We start from the raw sequence: 22,212 nt of genomic DNA on the forward strand, positions 1-22,212 counted from the left end.
AATACTTTCCCGAACTCAAGATAGCTTTACAATATTTGAAGTATCCTTATTGTTTATAAAGCCATATATATGAAGTTATTAAATCGATTTATCATTCCAAGAGTTTGTGTTTTGAAAAAATCAATAAGGACATTTGTTTCATTCACTACAACAAATTTTATATTTGCTAATATAATTTTAGCCACAAAGAAGATTTTTTGAACAAATTTTATTTTTATAGCAAAAAATATTTTTTTTTAGATGAAATTTATATTCATAGCAAAACAGTGTATTTAATCACATCATATATTTGTGACAAATAATTTTTTATAAGATTTTGATATGAATTTTGTATTTATGGAAAAAAGTGACATTTAATTGCAATGATATTTAAATTGAGGAATGAAAAAAAAAATTCCCTTTTTCAATAAAAATAAGTTATAGGAAAATTGGAAGGCACTAATTTGGTATCATATCTAGCATCCAAATAATAAGGTGTGTGACAAAAGTTGGATCATTGAATAGAGATATAAAAGAAAGGGAAAAAAATAATATTTTTAAATTATTTAATCCTTATATGAAAGTGCTAAAATAAATTTAAAATGATAAATAAAAATAATTTATTAACTATAATTATAATTTTCTAATATAATTTACTACCTTTAATCATTTTTTTTTTGTTTACATTTACTTTTTCATTCCTTCTATTTTTTCCCTCATGTATCCTTGAGAAACAAACATAAGGTAAACTAATGTCATCGCTTTTTGGTAAAAGAAAAACCCTCGAATCATATTTGTCCATCATCAAAATGAAATGGAGGTAAAGGATCTTTGATCCTTTTCATATATGATGATGGATAAATTCATGCATGATAAAAAGCATTTCCACTTTTCATCACTTTATGGGTGATGATTGGGATACACCTTCTTGTGCAAGTTTTATGTTCCTAAATTATTGATTTTTCTCCACCTTCTTGTGCAAGTTTTATGTTCCTAAATTATTGATTTTTCTCCCCCTTCTTGTGCAAGTTTTTTTTATGGTACTTGTCACTTTTCCTAAATTATTGATCCTTCTGTAGAATTAAATGAAACTTATGAATATAGAAGAATTTGTTTGAGATGTGTTTAATTATGCTATTTGTTAAATATTCTCCTTAAATTATATTTGCGTAACATTTTCAATTATCTATGTACGAGAATAGTTAACATCATTTCTAAATATGTCTGATCATGATCTTAATAATACAAATCCACGATTTACTTCATCAATCACGATTATCTTCAAATGATTTAAAGAGATAACTAACATTGTTTGATTGATGTGGTAAATATGTATCCCGTTTAGGATTGAGCCATGTGTCATCTTTTGAATACATGTAACGTGTTAAATGCATGTGTGACTCATTATTTGTTGAATTCAAATTTTGTTGTATCGGATGATCTTGATGAGCAAAATAATCCCGCATTAGTTATCTTAAGATACAATAATTTGTGGCATAAATTGTTCAATGCATCATCTCCATTGATATATAGTATTTTAGGACTAAAATTGATATATTTATATGAAGTGTTCTTTAAAAAATATTTTTAAATATTTTTAAAGATATTTAATTATATATATATAAAATTTATAAAAAGCTTTGGGAGAGTAGGAAAAAAAGAAAAAGTGGGGAGAGACGGCATGAGAGAGAATGGTAGGACAGAAGCATAAGAAAGAGGGAGGAAAGTCTTCTGTTTTTATTTATTATTTTATTTGTTATTTTTTTGAAAACTTGTTGACCAAGTTTCTTCCTTTTTCTTTCTTTTCTTTTAAATAACTTTTTATAATTTTATATGAAATTTATTTTTATATTTCCATTTTTTAATAAATATATCTTATTCTCTTTTTTCCTTTTTAGATTTTAAAAATAAAAATAATAAAAACAATAGAAATAAAAATTAAAAATAATAACTAATAAAAAATATACATATAAAAATAAAAAATTTAAAAATAATTAAAATAATCCTCTTGAGCACACCTATATTATAATGATTTAATTAAAATTAGGGTTAATTTCATTTGTTTTTTTTTAAGATTTTTGTTTCGATTAAATACATCTAATTATTATAAATTTGAAATTTTATTAAATATTTATTTTATTATTTTTATTTATTTTTTATTAGATATATTTAATCAAAATCTCAAAGAAAATGGATTAAATTAATCCATAAAATTACAATTTTAATATTCACTTTGTGAGGAATTCTTTTCTCTTTTATATTCAAACGTTGTTTATGAATGTTTTTCTTATTTATTAAATCAAGAAGAAAACAACCAATGATTTGAACTGTCAGTTTTTTTAATGACACAAAGGACACTGGAAAAGACTAAACTAGTAAAAGCGAAGAGCGAGAAAGGAAGAATAAACCACAATAAATGGTGAGGAAAACATAAGAGAGGAGGAAGAGAAAGGTGAATCAGGAGGAAGCAGAGAAAGCACCAAGATCTTAGGTAAGTGTATACCCTCCTGTTTGGTTGCCAAGAAAGAAATACAGCTTGCTTTTTCTTCTCCTGTGCAGCCATAATGCACTTGTAACCATGTTGGATCTGTTAACATGTTCATTTATGGTATCCTAGGTTGGTGCGTGACTACATTCTTTGATGAGGAAATCATATCTGGGTCATGTCTTTTTGAAGTGCTTTTTGTTTGTTTTTGTGGCTTAATTATAACACAATCCATGAAGAAAACAACTGTGACGGGTTTCTTTGTTCACTGCAACTTGGTTTAGCCCAGTTGGGGTGACAATATTTGAAAATCAATTCCTCAGTAGTTAGATCCCATTAGGAACACCCAAATGAAATTGGGGATTTCTTATTGTGGTGAATGATTGAAGTTTTATGGAGTTTTAAGAGTTTTCTTTCTTCAGTTACTAAAGTTTTTAATGATATGTTCTGCTCAGGCAAAATTGTTATTGGTATGATGGAAGTTGCAGCTATCTTGTGTTTGTTAATCTAGAATTGCTGGATGGTTAACCCAGATTGATGTTTTTGTTAACTATCTCGTATTCCCTTTTTTATTGTTATATTTTGTTTTTAAGCTGTCTTAATGTTCTTCATTTCTTCTGATGATAAGGTCAGCATGGGAACGCAGGTCAACACCTTCATGATCGGTGAATACGATGAAGCTCTTAGCTTACAGAATGAAATGCAGAAGAACAGTAAGGCTCTGGCTTGGTCTAATGTTTCAAAAACACATGCCAGCATCACCCAACCTCCATCAACCTCTACCCCCAAGCCACCCAGCAAAGGGACTTCTGCTCATGAGGCCCCTACCATCCATAAATCAGATACCTTGGATGATGGCAGTGGTGATACCAGTTGCAATATCCCAATGATCAAGCTTTCCTCAACCGAAAAGGAAAACCTAAGTGCACCATGGAAGTACTCCCTTATTGCCAAAGTCCTTGGCAGAAAGGTCGGGTTGCAATACTGCCAAGCTCATCTTCATCGTCTTTGGTCTCTTGAGGGAACAGTGGACATCATTGACCTTGGTTATGGATTTTTCTTGCTAAAATTTTCACTCCCTACAGATTATATCAAGGTGTTTAAAGGGGTTCCATGGCTGATCCATGGCTACTATATCTCTCTTCGTCCATGGGTTCCTAACTTCAAGCCTTCAGAGGCCACCATCACTCATGCTAAGGTTTGGGTTCGCCTTCCTGAACTCCCCATAGAATATTATGACAAGGAGGTGCTGTTACAGATTGGAGCAGCTATTGGCAGAACTATCAAGATTGACCCCATTACTGAAAAACAAGCAAGAGGCAGATTTGCGCGAATGTGCGTTGAAGTAGATTTAAAGCACTCACTTCTTCCCCAAATTAAGCTTGGTGAACTCCAGCAGAAGATTGAATATGAGGGTTATGTTGAGCAACTGCAGCAGGATTATTCTCCATGCCCGCCCCTGATTGCCAATCCAACCCATTCTTATTCCTCTTCACATACAAAGTTTGTACACCCGAATCCCCTTGGAGCCCCTAATGCTTCACAAAATGTGGCCTCCAACAACAGAAAAACCTCCATTGATGCCACTTGGCTTCGAGTTCCCTGTTGGCAGCGCAAATGCCCGCAAAAAACAGAAACAGATTCAGGATCACAGGGTCCTAAGGTCCCAAAAGAGAAAGCTATGACTGGAACCGGATTGTCATCATCAGGTTCAAGGTTCAGTGTTCTTGAACTAGAAAATCATCTTGATCCAGCTGTTGAACCCAAGCCTTCAAAAGGGAAATCTGAGCACACTTCTGTGAGTACAAGCTCTCCTCACAATGGGAAGAACATTGGATCTAAATTGGGGCAAAAGCAATGTCCCAAAGCTGGAGAGGGTAAATCCTTGTCTGCAGCTTTGCCAATTGCGGCAACAAAGCTGTCAATGCCGGAGGAAACCCTTTCCAACCATGTGGAGGCATCTGTAGAACCTAAAGTGTTGTCTAGATTGTGTAATCCTATGTCAGTCAAGCAGCCACAAGACTCATTGAAGCAAGTGCAGAAACCCCACACCTCTTCCCCACTTCTTTCCTCAACATTATCTTCATCCAAAGTTGTAGCTTCCTCTTTCAGCAAGGGCCAGCAACCAACACAAGATGATGAGGTTTATCTGCCACTACCAGCTTCTTTCCGCACCACTTCTACACCCACTGAAATCTGGTCCCCCCGGTGCAGTAATTTAGTTATGAAGAATGCATCCTGCACAGCCCCTACATCACTCAGTTTGAACCAGCCACAACCCACAAAACAGAGTGCCATTCCTCAGCTTTCTCCTATGCCAGATGCCACCATCCAGTTCCATTCTGAAGTGATGCAGCGCTCAACAAAACAGCGAAAAATAAAGAGCATACCAGGATTGGTTCAACTATTTCAGGAGCTGAGCACTGAAAGCAGTCCAACAGTCTTCAGCATTGATTCAGCTATTTCAGACATTGAAATTAGCGTGAGCATCTCACCCTTGCCTACTGGAAAGGCAAATCATCACAGCATAAGCTTCAGTCCCTCCAAAACCAATCACAATATGCATCCTTTGCCAAAAGGACAGGCAGGAACATACCAGAACGTCTCAAAAGCCATCCCTGAACCTCATCCAAAGAAACTTCTATGTTGGAATTGTCGTGGAGCAGGTGAGCTCAAGTTCATGCGAGCTATAAAGGATCTAATCAAACTACACGAGCCATCCATAGTAGTTCTTCTTGAACCAAAGATTTCTGGTGGTGATGCAGACCAGGTCATCAAGGAAATTGGCTTCTCTGGCCAATACCATATTGACCCTGAGGGCTTTGCTCATGGAATTTGGATTTTGTGGCAGACAGAGGATGTCCGTGCTGAAGTTACTTCATCTACCCCACATCAGATTCACTTGTCAGTTCAAGTCCTCTCTGAAGCCTTCGATGGTATGCTTTGTGGAGTTGGTGCTGATACTGATGCCCTCAATGGGATTCCATATGAAGTAGATGACAATCTTGAGCCATTTACTCAACATTGGGACTCAAGTTTCTTTTATACTTCAGAGAGCCTGATGTACCCACCAACCTCAGAATGGGTTCCTTTCTCAAAGGAAGTTGAGGTAGGACAGATTTCATCTTGGGCTTAAGAGCTCTATGTTTTCTCATTGCCATTTGCCTGGAGCTTTGCAAGTTTCCATCCATATTCATAGTCATTCTCTCAATTAATTGAGAAGAAGCTTCATGCTTGCATTTTAGAAGAATTGTTTCTCAAGAAGGGAGTTCCTCTGTTATGATTTAGAGGGGAAAGTGTTGTATTCCGAATATGTACGCATAATGGAGTATTGTTTTGAGTTTGTGGTTACCCTTTGCACTTGAGGGTTCCATGCTAAATTTCCTTTCTTATGTTTTAGGGGGGAAAGTGTTGTATTTGGAACACAATGCATAATGGAGATTGCTTTGAGTTTGTGGTTTCCCTTCACACTGAAGGGTTCCACGTTAAATTTTCGTGTTTGCTGTCTTGTCGTTTGTTTGCTAGAATAAATTTCTTCTCAGAGAATATATGATTAGCAGATAAAACATTCACCTGATTCGTAAGATTAAACTGCCATCACCCTCCAAATGGATTAGACTTCATGCTTGGCCTAGCACTCAACTTTTTCCCAAGGACTATGAAGTTGATCTATTAGTTTTTCTGTTCATCTTTTAGTTTTCCTACTGTATGCAAACACATTGGTGGATCCATTGATGGTTTCACAAAAATAATTAGGTTCCCCCATGATTTTTAGTCAAGATTAAGATTCTCAGTAGTGCTATTTCTTGGTGATTGCTTGATTCTAAGTTACCAGATTCCTTGTAAGTTCCAAAGCAACTACAGTACCCATCCATTTCATACTAAAATAATCAGAATTGTTATCATATACAGAAAAGATGGCATACCTTGCTACTGGGTTAAGAACTCAGAGAATTGCAGGAGCTTGTGGGTGTGAGGCTATCATCAATAGAATGAGAATTTGGTTACTAGTTTATGCATCTTTCATCTCCTGACTGAGTGGTGACTCTTCTTTGTTAGTCTGAAAATATACTCCCAATTCAAAGCTTCCATTTCTGGATGCTCATGAAGCTGGTTGCTAGAGGTTTGATTGCTTGGTTTGCATTCTTTGTATATGGTGAAAATCCCTTTGTTTTCAATAAAGGGTTGATTTAAACATTTTTTAGGGTGCATTTCTTTACTGGATCCACCCCAAAGCTGGCATTTATCCCAAATTGGGATTGATTCTGATTAAAGTGTTTTTGTTAGTAGTGCTTTTATTAAAAACGCTTTTAAAAATGATCGCATAATATTTGGATGCAAATTTTAAAAAATTGATTTGATAGTATTTTTATAAGAATAATTTATTATGTAATATTCCATAAATTTTAATAGTGATTTAAAAAACTTGTTTTTAAAACGTAATAATTTTTTAAAAATGTTTGAAAATTTTATTATCTTAAATGAAAGTTATTACTATTTTTTTTTAATTTTTAAAAATAAAAAATAGACGTGTATTCAAATCAATGCTTAAATAATTAAAAGTCTATTTGGTAATGCTTTTAGTTGAAGTATTTTTACCAAAAGCGTTTCCTTGTGTAGTGCTATGTGAAAAATACTTTTATTAGAATATGGAAAAATGATTTTAATAGTGTTTTAGACAATATTGTAAATGTAAAAACACTTTTAATGTTGATAAATTACCAAAAAGACATAAAATTTAATTATAAAAAAATATTATAATAAATTAAAAAAAATTTTATTATAAAAATATATATAACACATTTGTGTTAAAAAAAATATAAATATTTATATTATTAAAAAAATAAAATAATCATTTTTATGATTACAAGAAAAATTTGAAAAATATATTTTTTCTAAAATAAATTAATAAATAAATATCGTCATGATATAATAAATTTTCTAAATAAAACAAATTATTTGATTATATATTAGATTAAAAATAATAATTTTTTATCAAAGAACAATCATCAACAATGATTCACAATTCTTCTTAAATAAAACCTACTTCCTCTTTTTCTTCTTTTTTTTTTTTTTAAAAAATTTTCAATCAAGTAAAAACAAACTCAACATCCGCAAGAAGAAAGTACAAAAAAGGAGACCCATTTGTGGTCAATGTAAAAAACAAAATGGAAAAGTTCAAGAACTGAATCATCTCTCGTTGTGGATTTATTGTATCATAAAAGAGGGAGATCTGTCCAAACATGAATGTATATGTATATTTGGATTGAATAAATATTCACTAATTTGAGTAATAACTACCAAAAGTATTTGGACATTGATAGTGGACAACATAAGTATCTAGAATGTTATTTAATGTTCAATCTCCCTTTTAACTTCCATGTCAACAACTTAATAAATGAGATTTGCATAAATAAATCATCACAAACTATCCATTCAATCCAAAAACCTAAGTGTTTGTTTGAATAAATAAGTGTTTGATAAAATTTAAAAAATATTTTTAAAATCTAAAAAATTATTTATAATATTTTTTTAAAGAAATATTTGACAATTTTTAGAGAAAACACTTTCACCATAAATAATTCAAATAAAAACATTATCAGACAGACTCTAAAATTCATTGTATATCTTTATCAGAGTCTCTCAAATGATGATTGATGAGCCTCTCAAATGCTTATCGGGATTTATCAGTCTCCCATGTCATATACAAAATATTTAGACTATGATTATTTCTTTTGTTCATATTCCACTGTGATTTCCTCAAAATTTTCAGTGACAAAATGAAACAAGGAGTCCATTTCCATAAAGTTAATGAAAAATATATTCATAAAGTTAATGAAAAATATATTCAAGTTTATCAAAGATTTTGGTTGGTTTAGAATTGCTGATAGTTAAAAAAAATATTGATTTTTTAATCAATTATTTAGGGATTAGTGCTTAAGTTTGCTTTTGTCAAAACCGCGTTCATCCACAACCGCAGCCGCCATCGAAACCACTAAACGCGTTCAAGCACCACCTCATTCACCACTGAAACCAGAAAAACAGTTCCTCCACCGCCACAGTCACCACTGAAACCAGAAACACCACCAGAGTCATGGCTTCGCCAACCTCTCCCTCCAATCCAACAACTAGTGAAGATGCTCCCACTGATGGGACCTCCCGCATTCCTAATTCAGACCTTGGTGATGGCCCCAAATTGAGGTATTCCCCAACCGAATTGGCACGTCTGAGGGAGCAATGGAAGTATAGCCTCATCGCCAAGGTCCTTGGCAAAAAGCTCCAGCTGCAATACTATCGTGATCATCTTCTTCGCCTTTGGTCCGCTGAGGGAAGTCTGAAAATCATTGAACTTGGGTGTGAGTTTTTCGTGCTAAAATTTTCGGAATTTCTGGATTATGAGAAGGTACGTAAAGGGGTTCCATGGTTGATCCATGGGTACTATATTGCTATTCGTCCCTGGTCTGAGAATTTCAAGCCTTCAGAGGCCACCATCACCCACACATGGGTCTGGGCTCGCCTCCCAGAACTCCCAATAGAATATTACGACAAGGAGGTGCTGTTTGAAATCGGAGAAGCTATTGGCAGACCAATCAAGATTGATCCCATCACTGAAAGACAGGAAAAAGGCAGATTTGCGAGAATATGCATTGAAGTAGATCTAAGGCGCCCGCTTATTGCCCATGTAGATCTTGCTGGGCTCCAGCAGAAGATTGAATACGAGGGTCATGTTGGGCAACTGCAGCAGCTTCCTTTACCACAATCTTCACAGGCTCCAAGTCACAGAGCCAACAGTGGATCAAAGTCAGGTTTAAGGGCCAGGGGCCTTGAACAAGTAAATCCTCTTTTTCCAGCAACAGTACTCAAAGAACCAAGAGGGAAATCTGCAATTACTTCTGTGAGTATAACCTCTCCTTGTGTTGAGATGAATTTAGAATCCAACAAGTTGTTGGGGAAAAAACGGCATCTCCAACCTGGCGAAGGTACATCCTCATATGTCCGAGCTGAGGATGTGCCACTTGCTGTGGGGAAGTTGCCAAGCCCCATGGAGACTCCTACCGGTCATTTGCCTCCATCTTTAGAGCCTAAGATGTCATCTAAATTGTCTGGTAAGTCGGCCAAATTGCCACAAGATTCCTTGCAGCAACCACAGAATCACCAGGCTTATCCCCTGCTTCCTTCCCCAACAGAATCCTGTTCCAACATTGTAGCTTCACCTGTCACCAACAATCCAAGACCAACAAAAGGCCTTGTGGTTTCTCCACCGCAGAAAGGCTCTTGCTTCCCCACTTCCTCCACCTCCAAAGCTTCACTCAATTTGGACCATATTGTAACTTCATCTGTCACCAACAATCCAAGACCAACACAAGGCCTTGTGGTTTCTCCACCGCAGAAAGCCTCTTGCTTCCCCACTTCTTCCACCTCCAAAGCTTCACCCAATTTGAACTGTATTGTAGCTTCACCTGTCAGCAACACTCAAAGACCAACAGAAGGCCTAGTGGTTTTTCCAGAGCAGAAAGCCTCTTGCTTCCCCACTTCCTCCACCTCCAAAGCTTCTTCCAATTTGGATCATATTGTAACTTCATCTGTCACCAATAATCCAAGACCAACACAAGGCCTTGTGGCTTCTCCACTACAGAAAGCCTCTTGCTTCCCCACTTCTTTCCCTGCCGCCATTAATGCATCAAAACAGACTGCCTCTCCTCAACCTTCTCCTATGCCCAACTTCAATTTCCATTCCCTGGAAATAAAAGACTTTTCAGATCCAGAAGATGCAGAAAGGAAAAGAGGAGAAGAAATGGAGCTGAGCTCTGAGAACCATCCAAACGACTTCAGCATTCAAAGAACTCCACGGGTCTTCAGAACTGAACCAAACACTCCCAACTTTGGAATCCGTGTCAATTTCTCAAGAACTGCACATCAGCACAAGATAAGATTCATCCAGCCAGAAACCAGTAGCACTATGCATCACACTTGGGCGACCATCCCTGCATCTTATCCAAAAAAAGTCCTAGTTTGGAACCATGCTGAAGCAGGCAACCTCAATTTCGTGCCAGCAATGAAGGAACTAATCCAAATGCACAAACCCTCCATCATACTTCTTCTTGAGCCAAGGATTTTCGGTGCTGATGCAAATCAGGTCATCAAGGACATTGGCTTCTCTGGGTCACACCTCTTGGTCCCTGATGGTTTGGCTCATGGAATTTGGATTCTGTGGAAAGGAGAGGATGTCCATGTTGAAGTTTCTTCATCTACATCAGCTCAGGTTCACATAGCAGTTGAAGTAATCGCCAAGGCCCAGAATAGGATGCTCTATGGAGATACATGTGCTCAACCTTGGGGGTCAGCAGGCTATTTTTATAATCCAAATGAGCCGCGTTACTCATCATCCCCGGAAAGCGAATTCTCCCTTTCTGAGAACGAGGTACGACACAGAATCCCCGCCCCATTACTAGATTTTCTATTTGAGAGACAAAAGATGGGTGCAACCATGTAGCTTCTGCTCCCCCAGAGTGATAGCTCAAAAAATAGCCCTATCATGGATGTGAGGTCAAATACCATTCCTCACTAGACATCAAGGTATATTTGGTACGCGGGAATGACATTCCCATTTTCTATTCCAGGTTTCAAACATGGTCTGATTGGTTTTGAGGTTAGATGGTGAAAGCCCGTCGAAAAGCATACTTGTGCTTTGAGAGAGAAGTTTGATGTTAAGGACGTCCCTCTATTTTTGATTTAGAGGGGAAAGTGTTGTATGTGAACTGTTTTCACGTAGTGCAGATTGCTTTGATTTTGTGGTTTCCCTTCACAGAAGGGTTTCCACGTGAAATCTTGGTGTGGTGCCTTGTTTGTTTGTTTTCCCGCAAAAGTAAAATTCTCCTAGGATGATGATATGGAAATGAAATTACTTCATTTCTACACCAGATCAGGTTGAAGCAGCAGTTGAAGTCTTCTCTAAGGCCTGGATGTTTTATGAAGTTGGTTTTACCGGTCACTGCAACATGATGCACTGTGCACATACATCTGCTCAACTTTGAGGCCCAAATTATTTTTATAATCCAGAGGAGCCTCTTTGCCCACCAACCTTGCAAAGGGTACGCCCACTTTCTGGGGATGATGTAGGACATAGAATCCCATCTCCATCCATAGATTTTCTATGGTTTGGGGAGCCAGGATGGGGGCAACAGTGTTTTCCATCTCATGATAAATCAATGAAAAGAATTTTGATTAAAATCAAAATTTAAAATATCGGTAAATACAAATATATTGATAGAATAGAAATGGTTCAAAATTGCTTAGAAAACTTAAAAAAAAATATGATAAAATAAGGAATAATACATATATTAAAATTATTTTATAAGTGTAATTAATATAAGTATGATTAAAGATAATATTTATCAAATTTTTATAAAAAAATTAGCTTAAATTCCTTTAATATATTTATATTTATTTATTTTAAAAATCTAAAAATACTTTTATTAAAACATGTTTTATTACATTTTAAATAAAAAAAATTATAATTGATTTATATGAAATATTTTATTTAAAATTTAATTTCTAAAGTTTTATTACAAATATATGGGGATAATTTTTTCTATTAATATTAATTTATTTAAATAATTAAAAATTATATTAATAGTTTATCTTAGCAAATTAATTTTAATTTACATATAAAATATTATAACTTTATTATTATTATTATTATTATTATTATTATTTTCATATTTTAGCAAAATTTGACTAAATTTATATTTTTAATTTTTTAAAATAAAAACATTCAAAATTATATATGATTTTTTATACTATTTATATTTTTAATATTCAATTATCATATAAATGATGGTTTTATTACTTTTAGTAATCAATTAAATAAAATTTAAAATAAAATATGTGTAATTAATTTATTTATTAAAACATAGATTGAAATCAAGAAAACTCATCTGTGGGTATAAAATCATTCTTTAATATAGTATTGGTAGTTTGATTCATGTACCTTAACTTATAACTTCTTTGGAAAAATGTAACCATCCCTATCAACTAAACCTCCATTCATTGATACCCTTTGAGATCCAAAAAAATGGATAAGTTCCTTTCGAGACAGAATCTGTAACTTACTATCCTCTAACCTAGTAGATATTATTTTCATTAAAAAGATTATTCATTCATATAGACACAAGAGTCCAACTACATTACATTATTAGAATCTATGTTGTATATTTGAAAGATGAGAGGTTGGTCTCCTTGCTTTTTTTATGGTACAATCCTCTTCCTGTTAAGCCTATACATATATATAAAATGATTATGCGTATTTAACAATAATATTTTTTGTTTTATAAAATTTGAATAATTTAATCATTCATATAATTAAAAAAGAAAGCAAACACTTGCCAAATTATAGATAGTAGAATGACTTCCAATTTTTTTTTTTTTTTCAAATTATCGAACACTAAGATTTTGTATATTATTTTTTTTTCACTTTTTATTGTATGATGTATAATATCTTATTGAGTATAATTATTTGTTATTTCTATTAATTACAATATCCAAAAGATCATAGACAGTCAAAATTATAATGAGAAATTGACTCTTTTCCTTCCATTTTTTAACCCTTGATACAAGATTTTAATATCAACGCTTCTTCCAAGTGAGAGGTTGAACTCCTTGTCCAATCAAAAATAGATATAGGTTATGTTTGGTTTTGGGAAGGTTTTAATAAAAAAAAATGTTAAAAAAAAATAATTTTTCCATATTTGGTTATGGTATGAAAAAAAAATCAAATATAATTGAAAATTTATATATTTTCAAATTATTTGATCTTTATATATCATAATTAAAATAAGCAAAATGAGGTTTAAAATATAATATAAAAATAATTTATTAACTATAAATTTATTTATTTTCATTTTTTCTTTTCCTTCAATTTTTCTTCACTATTTTCTTTCTTTAATATTTTCTCTCAAATTTATTGGAAACCAAATATAACCCTAATGTATCTTGCCGATGAAATCCCCTCCCAATATAAGTACCTTTGAAAGGGTTTTGAAGATCTTTGTTTAATATGTAATGTTGAAGGCTCATTGAGATGAGATTAAGAAAAACAACCCTTTCAAAATTTCCAACAAGCCCAAAAATTCTACGAGTCCCAAAAGTCTTCAAATCCAAAGTTTCAAACCCATGACATGTTCTCTCTACCATAATGGGTAAATTCTACGTTCTTTCCTTGGATAATTAAAAGAAATAAAAAATGATGTGCCTATCATACGAGCTCGCATTTCATTAGGGAAGAAAGCTTTTGTCACATCAGCCAGGAATATTTAAAATCAAGATAGCTCTATATGTATTAATTGGTTTCTCCACTCTCTTGCCAGCAATCCACCATGGAAAAACACAACACCACCCCCATCCGCCACCATGCATGGAAGCTTCATCCACCATAACCGCCATAAGTCAACCTCTTTCACCACAAGCCTTCATCACTCTCCTAGAATTATCTCCTTTTAAGATAGCTCATCCTATTTCTCTCTCACCTCTTACATTGTTGCATTCTCCTCTTAAACTTTTGACAATCAACTGATGTAAACAACCCTCTCAAATTTCTAAGTTCACAGACCTAAAATTCTTTTGTTCCAAACTCAACGAACTCCCAGACATCCCCAAAACAACTGTTACTTCCATTAAATTTGAATTATAGAGGGTGGGGGTGGGGGTGTTACATAGACTATGACTATTCTCTTGTCCATAATCCATAAATTCTTTGTTGTTTCCTCATGACTTAATTGACAAAATGCAACAACCAACTCATTGGCATGAAATTAATGAATAAACCTTGTTAATCAATTAATTAATTCTTATCATTCAAAAGGTATATTAATTGATTCTAATATTAATTAGAAAGGAAGTTGTCACATCAGCCACAAATATTTAAGATTATAGATGGTTCTCTATGCTTTCTTGCTAGCAAACCCCCATGGAAAAACACAAGAACACCTCCATAGGCGACCATGGAAGCTCCATCCCCCACAACAACCATAACAGTGAAGCTCCTTCCCCACAACCCTTCACCACCCAACCTTCATCTGCAATCTCTATTCCCAAGCCAACCAGTGAAAAAACTGCCATTCATGGGACCTCCCTCATGCGTAATTCAGACCCCTCGGGTCCTAATGGTGACGATGGTACTGATTCCACTGTCCCAAACATCAAGATTCCCTCAACCGAATTGGCTTCTCTAAGGGCACCATGGGAGCATTGCCTTATTGCCAAAGTCCTTGGCAAAAGGGTCCGGTTGCGATACTACTACGATCGTCCTTCTTAGCCTTTGGTCTCCTAAGGGAACCCTAGAAATTTTTGTACTTGGGTCTGATTTTTTCTTGCTAAACTTTTCACTTCCTATGGATTGTGAAAAAGTACTTGAAGGGGGTCCCTGGTTGATCCATCAACACTATATCACTCTTCGTCAATGGACTCCTAACTTCAAGCCTTCAGAGGCCATCACCACCCATTTAAAGGTTTGGGTTGACCTCCTGGAACTCCCCATGGAATACTACGATAAGGAAGTGCTGTTAAGGGTCGGAGCAGCTATTGGTAAACCTGTCAAGATCCACCCCATCACTGAAAGACGTGAAAGGGTTAGATTTGCCCGGTTGTGCGTTGAAATAGATCTAAAGAGTCCATTTCTTTCCCAGATAAAGATTGGCCAACCCTAGCAGCAAATCCAATACAAGGGTCATGTTGGGCACCTGTAGCAGGACCTTTCACCTCATAGTCCTTGCCCCTAGTGCCAACTCCATGCCCAAACCAAAAGAAAGAAAGTCAGAACCATATCAGAAAGGCTGCCTTGGAAATGAATTAGCACTATCTGGTTCAGGGTTTATAGTCTTTGAACAAGAGACTCCTCTTGATCCAACAGCTGAATCCAAGGCTACAAAAGGAGAATCTGTAGCTACTACATCTGCCAGTATAAGCTTCCCAGATCATATTGGGAAGAATTGCAGACCCAATAAGTCAATAGAGGGAAAGCAACATCTCCAGCTCGGAGAAAGCACATCATCGTCTTCAATGAATATAAAAACGTCATTTATCCCAGTTGAGGAAACCCTTTCTGGCTGCTCGAGGACACCTTCAGAACCACGACAACGACAGACGTCTCCCCCATCTCTTTTCCCGACCCTGACAACCATCAATAAGAATCCAGCACCAAGACAAGACCTTGTTTTTTCTCCACCACAACAAGCCCCTTTCGTTGCCTCTTCACAAAAACCAAACAATGATTTATCAGTAAACACATCATTCAATTCGAACTTACACCAAGGCCCAAAACAGGCTGCTGCTCCTCCCAACTTTAGTCTATAACGCTTTATGGCACGGGTGGTGGCACGCATCGCGTGTCTTGGGTGGGCTCATTGGCACCAAGCAAGGCCTCGTGGCACCCATCGTGGCACGGATGGTGGCATTTATCGCGTGTCTTGGCTCGATTCCCGAGCACCATGCAAGGCCCCGTGGCACGCGTCATGGCACGTGTGGTGGCACAAGTCGCATTTCTTGGCTCGACTCACGAGCACCATGTAAGGCCCCATGGCACGCATCATGGCATGGGCGGTGGCATGCGTCCCGTGTCTTGGCTCGACTCTTGAGCACCATACAAGGCCCCGTGGCACGCATCATGGCATGGTCGGTGGCACACGTCATGTGTCTTGGCTTGGCTCGTGGGTACCACCCAAGGCCCCGTGGCACGCGTCAAGACACAGATGGTGGCACGCGTCACGTGTCTTGGCTCGGCTCAGGGGCACCATGCAAGGTCCCGTGGCACGCGTCATGGCAAGGGCGGTGGCACGCGTCGTGTGTCTTGGCTCAGCTCTCAGGCACCATGCAAGGTCCCGTGGCACGCGTCATGGCACGAGCAATGACACACGTCGCGTGTCTTGGCTCGGCTTGCGGGCACCATGCTAGGCCCTGTGGCACACATCATGGCACGGGTGGTGGCACGCGTCCCGTGTCTTGGCTTGGCTCGTGGGAACCATGCAAGGCCTCGTGGCACGCTTCATGGCATGGGCAGTGGCAAGCATCCCATGTCTTGGCTCGGCTCGGCTCGTAGGCACCAAGCAAGGCCTCGTGGCACGCGTCATGGCCCGGGCGATGGGACGCGTCACGTGTCTTGGCTCGGCTTGTGGGCACCATGCAAGGCCCAGTGGCACGCATCATGGCATGGGCGGTGGCACGAGTTGCGTGTCTTGGCTTGGCTCACGAGCACCATGCAAGGCCCCGTGGCACGCGTTAAGGCACGGATGGTGGAACGCATTGCGTGTCTTGGCTCGGCTCCCGGGCACCATGCAAGGTCCCGTGGCACGCTTCATGGCACGAGCGGTGACATGCGTCACGTGTCTTGGGTGGGCTCGTGGGCACCAAGCAAGGCCCGTGGCACACTTCATGGCACGAGCGGTGGCACGTATCGCGTGTCTTAGGTGGGCTCATGGGCACCAAGCAAGGCCCCGTGACACGCATCATGGCACTGATGGTGGCACGCGTCACCTGTCTTGGCTCGGCTCCCGAGCACCATGCAAGGCCTCGTGGCACAAGTCATGGCACGGGCGGTGGCATGCTTCACGTGTCTTGGCTCAGCTCGTGGGCACCATGCAAGACCCCGTGGCACGCGTCATGGCATAGGTGGTGGCATGCGTCATGGCACGGGCGGTGGCACGCGTCGCGTGTCTTGGCTCGGCTCGCGAGCACCATGAAAGGCCTTGTGGCACGCGTTAAGGCACGGATGGTTGCACGCGTCGCGTGTCTTGGCTTGACTCGTGGGCACCAAGCAAGGCCTTGTGGCACGCGTCAGGGCACGAGCGGTGGCACGCGTCGCGTGTCTTGGCTTAGCTCCCGGGCACCATGCAAGGTCCCGTGGCACGCGTCATGGCACGGGCGATGACACACGTCGCGTGTCTTGGCTCAGCTCGTGGGCACTAAGCAAGGCCCCGTGGCACGCATCATGGCATGGACAGTGGCACGGGTTGCGTGTCTTGGCTAGGCTCATGGACACCAAGCAAGGCCCCTTGGCACGCATCATGGCACGGACGATGGCATGTGCCACGTGTCTTGGCTTGGCTCCTGGTCACCATGAAAGGCTCTGTGGCACGTGTCATGGCACGGGCGGTGGCACGCGTCATGTGTCTTGGCTTGGCTCCTGAGCACCATGAAAGGCCACTGTGGCATGCGTCATGGCATGGGCGATGGTATGCGTCATGGCACGGGCGGTGGCACGAGTCCTGTGTCTTGACTCAACTCGGGGACACTAAGCAAGGCCTCGTGGCACACATCTCGTGTCTTGGCTTTGCTCACTGGCACCATGCAAGGCTCCGTGGCATGAGTCATGGCACAGGCGGTGGCACGCGTCGCGTGTCTTAGCTCATCTCGCGGGCACCATGCAAGGCCTTGTGGCACGCGTCAAGGCATGGATGATTGCACGCGTCTTGTGTCTTGGCTTGACTCTTGGGCACTAAGCAAGGCTCTGTGGCAGGCGTCATGGCATGGGCAGTGGCACACGTCACGTGTCTTGGCTCAGCTCGCGGGCACCATGCAAGGCCCTGTGGCACGCGTCATGGCACCGGCGATGGCTCGCGTCATGTGTCTTGACTCAGCTCGTGGGCACCATGCAAGAACCTGTGGCATGCATCATGGCACGAGCAGTGGCACGCATCCCGTGTCTTGGCTCGGCTTGCGGGCACCATGCAAGGCCCATGGCACACGTCAAGGCACAGGCGGTGGCACGCGTCACATGTTTTGACTCGGTTCATGGGCACTAAGTAAGGCCCCGTGGCATGCGTCAAGGCACGGTCGGTGGCACAAGTCACATGTCTTGGCTCGGCTCGTGAGCACTAAGCAAGGCCCCGTGGCACGCATCATGGCACGGGCGGTGGAACGCGTCACGTGTCTTAGCTCGGATCGTGGGCACTAAGCAAGGCCCTGTGGCATGCATCATGGCACGGGCGGTGGCACACGTCACGTGTCTTGGCTCGGCTCGCGGGCACTATGCAATGCCCCGTGGCACGCGTCATGGCACGAGTGACCGGGTAGTGCCTCCACCCATTTTCCTTTGGCTTGCTCCAACCTTTTCTTTAAGGCTGTTAGTAGGGTTTTGTTCGTTGTCTCTATCGTCCATTGCTTTGGGGATAGCGTGGTGTGGAATACAAATTGTTTATTTTGAGTTCCGAGCAGAAATTTCCGAAGGCAATGCTATCAAACTACGGACCGTTGTTGGCTATGATTGCTTGAGGGATTCCAAACCGGAAAATGATGTTCTTCCAAACGAATTTCGTGACATCTTTGTCCTTGATGCTAGCATACACCTCTACTTCTACCCAATTACTGAAGTAATTCATGGCAACGAGCATGAATTTCTTCTAGGCAGCTACGACGGACGGGGGTCCCACTATGTCCATTCCCCATTGCGCGAACGACCAAGGGCTTGTTATTGGGTTCAACGTTTTAGATGTCACATGCGGGACGGGTGCATACCTTTGGCATTTGTCACATTTCTTGACATAAGTCGTCGCGTCCTTCTTCATAGTGGGCCAATAGTACCCTTGTGAGTGGACGCAACGCGCTAAAGATCGTCCTCCAGAGTGGTTGCCGCATATACCCTTGTGTAGCTTCGCTAACACGTACTGGGTTTCTGAGTGGTCTAGGCACCCGAGGTAGGAACTTGTGAAAGATCGTTTATAAAGACACTCTCCGATCAGGGCGAAACAGGCAGTCTACTTGGGTTCTTCAGGTAGAGCGCCTGTCCAGAGGTATTCCTTTATAACGCCTGTCCACTATTGGCTTTCTTCAATAGCATTGCAAGCAGGCGCTTCTGAGATGGAGGGACTAGTTTGCACATATATGGGCAATAATATGGCTTCTTTGATGGGAAGCGAGGTAGCTATTCCTACTAGGGCGTTAGCACGTACGTTGTCAGCCCGGGGGACTTTTTCGATAGTCCACTCACTCAACCGCTGCAAGGTGTCTCTTATTTTTATTAGAAATTGCATCACGTGCTCGTCTCTGGCTCCGTATTCCTCCTGTACGTGTCTTACAAAGAGTTGAGAATCGTTGTAGATTCTGAGCTTAGACGAATAGTGCGAGTGCTAGGTCTAATCTAGACATAATGGCTTTGTACTCGGCTTCGTTGTTCGACGCAGGAAATCCCAATCGGATGGCTTGCTCTAGTTGTTCACCAGTTGGAGATTGTAGCAACAGTTCCACTCTGGATCCTGACAACCGAGAGGCTCCGTCGACTTGTAAGGTCCACCACTCTGCCTTATCCGATTCCCTGTCTCGAGCAGGTTGTTGGGGAGATTCTACCACAAAGTCAGCCATTACCTGCCCTTTCATGGACATCCTCGGTCGATATTCGATTCCATACTCACTCAACTCTATGACCCATTGGAGCATTCTTCCGAATAGATCCATTTTGTGCAGGATGCTACGGAGGGGCTAGTCGGTAAGTATGACTACGGGTGAGCTTGGAAGTATGGGAGGAGCTTCTATGCGGTACTCCGCAAGGCTAAGGCAGTTTGCTCTATCTTCGAATACCTCGTCTCTACATCGGCCATTGCTATGCTAACATAATAAACAGGTTTATGCTCCTTGTGTGTCAGGCAAAGAAACAAAGCAGCGCTAACCGCCCAATCCGATACTGCTAAATACATGTACAACCGTTCTCTAGGCTGGGGGCTGCTCAAGATGGGTGGTTGTGTAAGGTAATGTTTGATTTTCTCGAAGGTGCTTTGGCAGTTATCCGTCCACCCAGTTGCGTTGGCTTTCCTTAGCACCAAGAAGAAGGGTCGCAATTTGTTAGTGAATTGGGCTATGAACCGTCCCAGTGCGACGAGTTGGCCAGTGAGGCGCTACAACTCCTTTTTGTTCCTGGGGACGGGTGCCTCTATGATTGCCTTGATTTGATTAGGACTAACTTCTATTCCTTTTTGGGTGACCATGAATCCCATGAATTTCCCTACGCTTACGCCAAAGGCGTATTTGGACGAGTCCAGTTTCATGTCATATCTCCTTAGCAGGTGAAAAACTTCTTGCAAGTGGTGCATATGATCTTCTCTATTTTTGCTTTTGACCACTATGTCATCAATGTATACTTCCACTGTGCGACCAATCAAGGGTCTGAAGATCTTTGTCATCAGTCTTTGATAGGTGGCGCCGACATTTTTGAGTCCGAAAGGCATGACTTGGTAACAATAAAGCCCATGCGGCGTTATAAAGACAATTTTTTCTTTGTCTGCGGGGGCCATGGGGATCTGATGGTATCCGGAGAAGGCATCTAGAAAGGAGAGCATCCCCTGCCCGGCAGTGGAGTCCACAATTTGATCTATCCGCGGTAGAGGGAAGCTGTCTTTTGGGCATGCATTGTTGAGATTGGTGTAATCAACGCACACTCGCCACTTCCCTTCCTTTTTGGGGACCACCACCACATTTGCCAACCAATCTGAGTACTCAACTTCCCTAATGAATCCGGCTTCCAATAATTTGTCCACCTCGTCCCGAATAATCTTTTGCCCGTCCGGGTGAAATCGCCTAACCTTTTGCTGGACAAGTCTTAATGAGGGCAAGATGTTAAGTCGGTGGGAGGCAACTGATGGATGGATTCCGATCATATCGGAATTCGCCCATGCAAAAACGTCTTGGTTTTGTCAGAGCGCTTCCTTGATGCTTTGAGCCTCCCCGGGTGCCAAAAGGGAACTAATATATGTGAGATGATTGTTCTTCTCCGAGATTTGGACGGTTCGCAAGGGATCTGCCACTGGGGGATCTTTATCCGTTGGGTTCTGTAATTGCTATTGGTCAAGTGTGTTTGCAGGTTAGGGAAGTAGCTCGCGATCCTTGCTGGGCCCGACCTCTCGTGCTATCTGATAGCATTGGTGGGCTACTAACTGGCTGCCGTATAGATCGATCTGTCCATCTTCGATGAGGAAGCTCACCATCTGATGGTATGTGGAAGGAATGACTTTCATGTAATGCAACTAGGTGCGTCCCAAAATGGCGTTGAAGGGGGATAAATCTTCTACTATTGAAAATTGTACGTTAAGGATGATTGGGCCTGCTTGGACTGGTAGCACAACGTCTCCAAGGGAGCTGGTTGTCGCTCCATTGAATCCTGACAAAATCCGTCCCTGGTTTTCTAGGCTGGAGGGCTCGAGTCCCATTTGTTTGATTACTGATGCCTGCAAGAGGTCGGCCGAGTTGCCTGGGTCGACTAGGATCCATCTCACGTCGAAGTCTCCAATCCCAAGAGATAGAATAAGGGCGCCGCGGTGTGGTTGCAATAGTCTTGTGGGGTATACTGGAGGGAAAATGATTGTCTGTATATTGGGTGGGCGTTCTTGTCGGTTAACCCGGGCTGGATGGAATTGATAGGTTCGCGTATCGACGCTGCTCGTAGCAGCCTTTGCCTCTTTCATTTGGAATCGTATTCCTCGTCCAGGGGTCCTCCATTGATGTAGTTTATTACGGCCCTGGGGGCGATTGGAGCCCTAGGGGTCCCGGAGGTTCGACTCTGGGAAGTCTCTCATCTCCTGGCTTCTGAGCTGATGTACTACTTTAGGTGCCTCGCTTTTATGAGTCTTTCTACCAAGTAATGGAGACTCCTGCATTGCTATGTAGTATGCCCATGCTTTTCATGATAAGCACATTTCTTGCTTTGATCTCTCTTGGCTGGGTCCGCTTTGATGGGTCTAGGCCACCTGAAGTCGGATAGCTCGCGGATC

The 22,212-nt window shown here is 40.6% G+C and overlaps 2 protein-coding genes across 3 annotated transcripts; both read left to right on the forward strand.

The window, feature by feature from the left end:
• The first annotated feature begins 2,352 nt into the window (after nt 1–2,352).
• Nucleotides 2,353–5,954, forward strand: LOC104881299 (uncharacterized). Of its 2 annotated transcripts, none has more exons than XM_010660962.3 (2): nt 2,353–2,470; nt 3,098–5,954. In XM_010660962.3, the coding sequence occupies exon 2, from the start codon at nt 3,099–3,101 to the stop codon at nt 5,598–5,600; it is 2,502 nt and encodes an 833-aa protein (XP_010659264.1). In that variant the 5' UTR covers nt 2,353–2,470; nt 3,098; the 3' UTR covers nt 5,601–5,954. The 2 variants fall into 2 exon arrangements, with proteins under 2 accessions (XP_010659264.1, XP_010659263.1); XM_010660961.2 differs by having other exon boundaries at nt 2,357–2,470; nt 3,093–5,954.
• A 2,456-nt stretch (nt 5,955–8,410) lies between these two features.
• LOC109123777 (uncharacterized) lies at nt 8,411–11,291 on the forward strand. The gene is made up of 2 exons (XM_019224636.2): nt 8,411–11,006; nt 11,115–11,291. Exon 1 carries the CDS (start codon nt 8,559–8,561, stop codon nt 10,956–10,958), a length of 2,400 nt encoding a protein of 799 aa, XP_019080181.1. The 5' UTR covers nt 8,411–8,558; the 3' UTR covers nt 10,959–11,006; nt 11,115–11,291.
• The last annotated feature ends 10,921 nt before the right edge of the window (nt 11,292–22,212 follow it).

Source organism: Vitis vinifera, chromosome 13 (genome assembly GCF_030704535.1).
Source record: "Vitis vinifera cultivar Pinot Noir 40024 chromosome 13, ASM3070453v1".
In the NCBI taxonomy this organism is placed as follows: domain Eukaryota; kingdom Viridiplantae; phylum Streptophyta; class Magnoliopsida; order Vitales; family Vitaceae; genus Vitis; species Vitis vinifera.

What these genes read in the sequence shown, in the direction of transcription:
- LOC104881299 (XM_010660962.3), top strand. Translation starts at nt 3,099, where the DNA reads ATGGGAACGCAGGTCAACACCTTCATGATCGGTGAATACGATGAAGCT.
- LOC109123777 (XM_019224636.2), top strand. Translation starts at nt 8,559, where the DNA reads ATGGCTTCGCCAACCTCTCCCTCCAATCCAACAACTAGTGAAGATGCT.